General features: G+C 36.9%; 1 protein-coding gene across 1 annotated transcript in view; it reads left to right on the top strand.

Moving 5' to 3' along the window:
* LOC132163080 (receptor-like protein 7) overlaps positions 1–4,401 on the top strand; it is a 5,697-nt gene extending 1,296 nt beyond the window's left edge. The window contains exons 2-3 of the mRNA XM_059573277.1: positions 100–3,130; positions 4,152–4,401. Of these exons, the coding sequence (XP_059429260.1) occupies positions 100–3,102 (3,003 nt within the window). The 3' untranslated portion in view covers positions 3,103–3,130; positions 4,152–4,401. The remainder of the gene's footprint in view (positions 1–99; positions 3,131–4,151) is intronic.
* Positions 4,402–6,815: the final 2,414 nt, after the last annotated feature.

Below are 6,815 nucleotides of genomic sequence, written 5' to 3'. Positions count from 1 at the left end.
CGGAGCCACAACCCCCATCTATAAATTTAATCACACTCAAAAGAAATTAGGCAACAACCTTTCGATTCTTTATTATTGTAAGGTTATCTCTTGTAGCAGCCTTCAATGAGACTTCCTGCAGTCTTATCGTGGCTTTTCTTGATGGCCATTTACTCACTTTTCCTCACCATTTCTGTCTTTGGGTTGCCTGGCCAATGTAGTAGCAATCAGAAGTCCTTGTTGCTGCAACTTAAGAACAACCTTACATTCGATCCTACTATTTCCACAAAACTTGTTAAGTGGAATCGAAGTTTTGATTGCTGTTCTTGGGAAGGCATAACCTGTAATGAGGGACATGTTATTGGTCTCGACCTGACCAATGAATCCATCTCGGGTGGACTTGACAATTCAAACACCCTCTTCAGTCTTCAACACCTCCAGAGCCTGAGTTTGGCATTTAACGACTTCGACAATTCTCAGATTCCATCAAAGTTTGGCAAGCTTAAGAATTTGAGTTATTTGAATCTATCCAATGCTGGCTTTGCTGAGCAGATTCCTATTGCAATTTCGCATTTGACAAGGTTGGTTACTCTTGATTTATCCATCAACAATGGCCTTTATCTTGAGAAACCAAATTTAAATATGCTTCTTCGGAACCTTTCAAAGCTTATCGAACTTTATCTTGATGGTGTAGCTATATCAGCACAAGGTAACAAGTGGTGTCAGGTCTTATCATCTTCATTACCAAATTTGAGAGTGTTAAGCTTGTCAAACTGCAATCTTTCAGGCCCTATTGATTCATCTTTACGAAATCTTAAGTCCCTCTCAATTATTCGTTTGAATTATAACGACTTTTCTGCTCCAGTTCCAGAATTTTTTGCAGATTTCAAAAACTTGACATCTTTGGAAGTCTCCTCTTCTGGGTTGAATGGAAAATTTTCGAAAAAGATCTTCCAGATTCCAACACTGCGGACGCTTGACTTATCATACAATGACTTGCAAGGTTCTTTGCCACATTCTATTGGCAACCTCACACAGTTGGTCTATTTAGACATGTCATCGAACATGTTTAGTGGATTAATTCCAGTATTTAGTATGGCCAAGAATCTAACCAAACTAGACCTTTCTTCCAATAATCTAACTGGTCAGATTGCTTCCACTCAATGGGCAGAACTTCTGAATTTAGAGATTCTTGATTTAAGTGACAATTCACTGAATGGGGATATTCCAATTTCACTCTTTTCCCTTCCATCATTGCAGGTATTACAACTTTCCAATAACCAATTTTCTGGTCAACTCAAAGAATTTTCTAACATTTCTTCTTACATGCTACAAGAACTTGATTTGAGCAATAACGACTTGGAAGGTCCAATACCCATGTCTATCTTTGAACTTCGAGGTCTTGAAATCCTTTCACTTTCTTCAAACAACTTTGATGGCTCCAATTTGTTGATTGAATATAGTGGTTTTAACCTTTCATCACCCCCTTTCCCCCAAATTGCTTCTTTAGGCTTGGCTTCTAGCAAGTTGGAAAAAATCCCCGATTTCCTTAGAAACCAATCCAGTTTATACTCTTTAGACCTTTCAAAAAACCAGATTTATGGAGAGATGCCCAACTGGATCTGGAAACTTCCTCAACTTAGATTTCTAAATCTCTCTTATAACCTCTTGGTGACTCTCGAAGGGCCTATCCTTAATCTTTCTCTTCCTGTTGCAAGATATCTAGACTTTCGCTCCAACCAGTTCCATGGTCAACTCCCAGTTCTCCCACTTGTGAGCTACTTGGATTTCTCGATGAATAATTTCCATTCTGCCATACCGGCTAGCATTGGCCAGTCCCTTGATTCCACACAATTCTTTTCTATTTCAAGCAATAAATTATATGGGAGTATCCCTGTATCGATATGCAATGCTACGTATCTTCGATTTCTCGATATGTCTGATAATTACTTTAGTGGCAAAATTCCTCAATGCTTGATTGAGATGAGTGGGACTCTTCTTCAGGTGTTGAGTTTAAGGAGAAACAATCTCAGTGGTACAATTCCTGATACATTTCCAGAGTCTTGTTATTTTCAAACTTTAGTTATCAATGAAAACCATCTCGAAGGAGAGTTACCAAAATTTTTGGCGAATTGCCATTCTTTGGAGGTCTTGGATGTTGGGAACAACCACATTGAGGATACCTTCCCATTTTACTTGAACGGAATAACCATATTGAAGGTTCTTATTTTGCGATCTAACAAATTTTACGGGCTCATTGCTCATCCAAAGCTTGATGTCCCTTGGCCGATGCTTCAAATCCTAGATGTAGCCTCAAACAATTTTACTGGTAAACTTCCAATAATACTCCTTTCTACTTGGATGGCAGTGATGGATAATGCACATGAGGCAACCTCTGAGCTCAATCACATCCAAGTTAATATTGGCAGTTTTTATTATCGAGATATGGTAATAGTTATCACCAAAGGTTTAGAGGTGGAACTTGTGAAGATTCTAAATATTTTCACCACCATTGATTTTTCTTGCAACAACTTTGAAGGTGCTATACCTGAAGAAATTGGGGAATTCACCCTGTTATATAATCTCAACTTGTCACATAATGCTTTCACGGGCAAAATCCCTGCATCTCTGGGGAAATTGAGTCATCTTGAGTCACTAGACTTGTCAAGTAACAAGCTTACCGGAGAGATTCCTATGCAACTCGCAAATGGTCTTATTTTCCTTTCGGTCCTCAACCTTTCGTTCAACCAATTGGTGGGACAGATTCCATTCATCAAGCAATTTGCTACATTTTCAGAAAATTGCTTCAAAGGAAATGAAAGATTATGTGGTTTCCCTTTGAAATCACAGTGCTCACATGAGGAGCCACGGTTGTCACCTCCAGCATATGAAGAATCTCATTCCAATTCTGGGACTGTGATTGAGTGGAATTATATAAGCGCTGAACTAGGATTTGTTTTTGGCTTCGGAATTATAATTGGGCCTCTTATGTTTTGGAAGAAATGGAAGATATGGTACTATAAACATGTTGATGACATTGGTTTTAGGATCTTCCCTAAACTGTATCTCCGAAACGAACATCGTCAAAGACGAGCATTCCGCAATCAGGAGCCGAGGCGCTAGTTTCAGTTTTGAGGCACAACACCTCCAGGTTTGTCATGATAAACACTTGCTTTTTCAGTTTCAATATAAATCAAAATGAAAAAATGGATGCACGTGATTGGATGCTGTCATTTTCTTAAGGTATGACTCCAATGGAAAATTTAACTTTACATGGCAACACCAGCAGAACTCTTCTGGTGTGGTTTTGTTTGTATTACGGTTGTCTTGTATAGCTGTATAGATTTGATGTCTGGATATATTTTACTCATTTGGTGCATGTCTGTATTGGGATTTGTTGGCAGCTGGGGTTATCCAATTGTTTGAGACAAATTCAGTTTTTGGAAAGAGAAATGAATAATGGTTTAGTAAGCAGATCTTTTGGGTCTAGAATATTTTGTCTAGAAGTATGGAAATGGAAAGGAATTTTATCTACACTCCTAACTTTAGATTGTGTTCTATGTTTGCTCACCATCTGTTGTGCTCACATCCTCTTTTCCATAGGGACTATGGTTAGTTTCAAAAGTCATCTCAATGTGCAACTCATATATTTGAACTTAAAGAAGATCTACAGTGGCTTTGAAGCCAAATGAATGATATAAGTTAGAAATGTTTTTTTACTTAATAAATCTGCAGACCCTATATATGTTTTAGACCTCCTGTTGCAGAAGTCATTTTTCTGCAGGAGAAAGGCTTTGTGAAAGGACTAGATCGAGAAGCTGTAGGGCTAGATATTAGACTTATCAATTTCTATGACGATGAAGAAAATCTTCCCCAAGTGCTGTGTGTGAAATTTATCCAAACACTTTTAATAGAAGAGCAGATTTAGAGAGGCATAGGTGAAAATGACTTTTGACTTTAAGGACAACTCCATTACTTGCATATCTTTGAAGGGTATTAAAATGATCAATAATTGAATAGTGTTTTCTCTTAGATGGTATTGGAAGTGGTCTTGGATGACATTATAATGTGTTTGAGTTGAAATTCATGCTTCATTTTGCAATTATTCAGTTAAGTAGTGTAAAGTAGCTTTTGGTTGATACTGACTTGCTCCAATATACACTCACTTGTAGAGATATATTACTCCAAGAGCTTCCTTTGGAGGAAGTTTGCTGAAGTCTGTAAGGCCTCTCCAGTGGTAGTTATGTTCAGTTGCTGATATACACTCTCAGTACTTTTGTGATGCTGTTAATCAAGATGATTACCAGTGTACCTCTTTTAATTCTAATTATTTTTTCCTATTTCAGTGCTTTATTTTTGTTTTGCTTGTGCTTGGAAAGCATTTGAGGATGAATCCTATATGTATGAATGAAAATGGTTTCTGGCTCCACTAATCTTGTTCTCTTTATTTAGTTTGAATCGATCAGACCATTGGATTGAGAAAGTATTGCATGTGAGGCTATTCAGTTTTAGATGAATCTCCTCAAAAGAAAAAGAAAAAACTTGTTCATTAGGAAAACAAAGACATAACCTAACTGACGGCAGCTAATACAGCCTCTTAAGAATTTCAAACACCTAATTATCAAATGATCACAGTTGGCTCATCAAACATTGTATATAGAAGGAATTCATGTCTTTTTCCCCTGTTTTTATTTTTTATATATATATATATTGGCTCATCAAACACCTAATATCCTTCAAAAAATTTCCCTGCTTTTTTTTTTTTTTTTTTTTCCTCTAAGCAGTCTCTTGCTCAAAAGTGTTTCTCTGTCTTTCTAGTGTCGACTTCTTCATCCCCCAACACCTTGAGATAATTCTTAAATGGCCCCTCTTGTGTCACATCATCAATCTGGTTGCAGAGGATTGATTGTCCACCAGAGTCAGTTGATGGGCAAAACTCGTTGCTCTGTCTTCTTTATTTCTTGGAGAAGTTGGAATTTTGTAAGTCTTGGTTCCAAGTTTTTCTGGTCAGTGGCTTTGGTTGCAGGCGTTGATGCCATTAATGTTTATGGAAGGAAATAGGATTCTTTGGTAGCGTTGATGACATAATTAATGACAACTCTGACGATAATATTGCACATATCTACCATGTTTTCCTCGTCAATGCTTCCAGCCAGCAACATTATTCACTCTTTTTCCCATGCTTAAACAAAGGGAGCCATATTTTCAGCTTACTTTCAGTTTGTGAGATGTTGAACATGGGCGGCCATGAGCTGCTCATCTCTACATTTAATCAGACAAAAAATTGTGGGCAATAAAGGCTACCACTTGCACGCCAGAAATATCTAATTACTGATCTCTTTGTTAATTGAATTAACAATCTTCACCACTATTGACTTTATTGCAACGGTTTGGATCGTCCTATATCTGAAGAAATAGGAGAACTCAAAGTGCGTTCACAGTCCAAATTCCATTATCTTTGAAAAAATTGAGTAATCTTGAGTCATTAGACCTATCAAGCAATGAGCTTTTTGATAAGATTCCAGTGCAGCTTGCCGCTGGTCTTATTTTCATTTCCTTCAATCAATTGGTGGGGCAAATTCCATCGACTAAACAATTTGCAACATTTTCGGAAACTTCCTTTGAAGGGAATGAAAGATTATGTGGCTTTCCTTTGAAATCACAATTCACATATGAGGAGCCACGATTGTCACTTCCAGCATACGAAGAAAGTCATAGGAGTATGATTGAGAGGAATTACACAAGTGCTGAATTGGGATTTGCTTTTGGCATTGGAGTTGTCATTGGGCCTCTTATGTTTTGGAAGAGGTGGAGGATATTTTTGGATATGGTATTACAAACATGTTGACCACATTTTTTTCAAGATCTTCCCGCGATTGTATCTTGGAAAAGAATAACATCAAAGACGTAGATATAGAAATCCGAGGCCAAGGCCGAGGCACTAGTCATAGCTATGAGGAGCAATGCCTTCCAGTTTATCATGATTAATTCACTCTTGTCATTTTCGTTTCACTGTTTAGCAAAATAAAAAAATGGATCCATGTAATTGGATGGAAGTATTGTCTTACCATGATGAAGCCTTCATTTGATAACACCAATATTCATTGCTTCAAGGCCAACCAATCAACAAGTTTTCAGAACAAACTCATTCATCTGCAAAAGAATTCCAATGCTACTCAGAAAGCCATAATATTGATGCAATACAGAGGAGTTATCAACCAAAGACAGACTTTCCTTAATTGGCAACTTCTTGATTTCAGTAAACCAGAAACTAAAACCATTTCAGCAATACAGTAAATTAAGATGGGTGCAATATTCCTAGTGCCATCCTCAAAGAGAGCATTGGGACTCAAAACCATACGACAAGAAGATAGAAAACAGTGACAAGAAGATAGAAAACAGTGACAAGAAAACAGCAAGTTAACACCTCAAATAGTGACAAGAAGATAGTAGAAGGGGCATATAACTTCTGTAGGAGCACAAGGTTTCATATAAGATAATATTAGATAAATGAATAACGAATTTAATATTATTCAATTCATACCATTTAACTCAATTTCGAGTTAAAATTCTATCTCAACATGTTGTATGTTATATGGTACCCCTTCATAGAAAGCTTGAGTTGTAATACTTTATTGATGTTGGGAAATAAATAAGCATTCACATTATTAGATAATTGTAAGATGAAAATATAGTATTTAGCTTTACTCTTTTATTAATAAGGCAGTAATGTCTTTTTTTTAGTTGAAATCTTAATAGAGTGGCCTATCGATTAGCGAATGTGGCAAAACAAAATGTCGTGGATAAAGTGAGGATGGGAGATTCCGGAGTGTATT

Source organism: Corylus avellana, chromosome ca10 (genome assembly GCF_901000735.1).
Source record: "Corylus avellana chromosome ca10, CavTom2PMs-1.0".
NCBI classification, from domain to species: Eukaryota; Viridiplantae; Streptophyta; class Magnoliopsida; order Fagales; family Betulaceae; genus Corylus; species Corylus avellana.
Note: the sequence above shows the minus strand (reverse complement) of the source record. Positions and strands in the feature narration are given on the sequence as shown.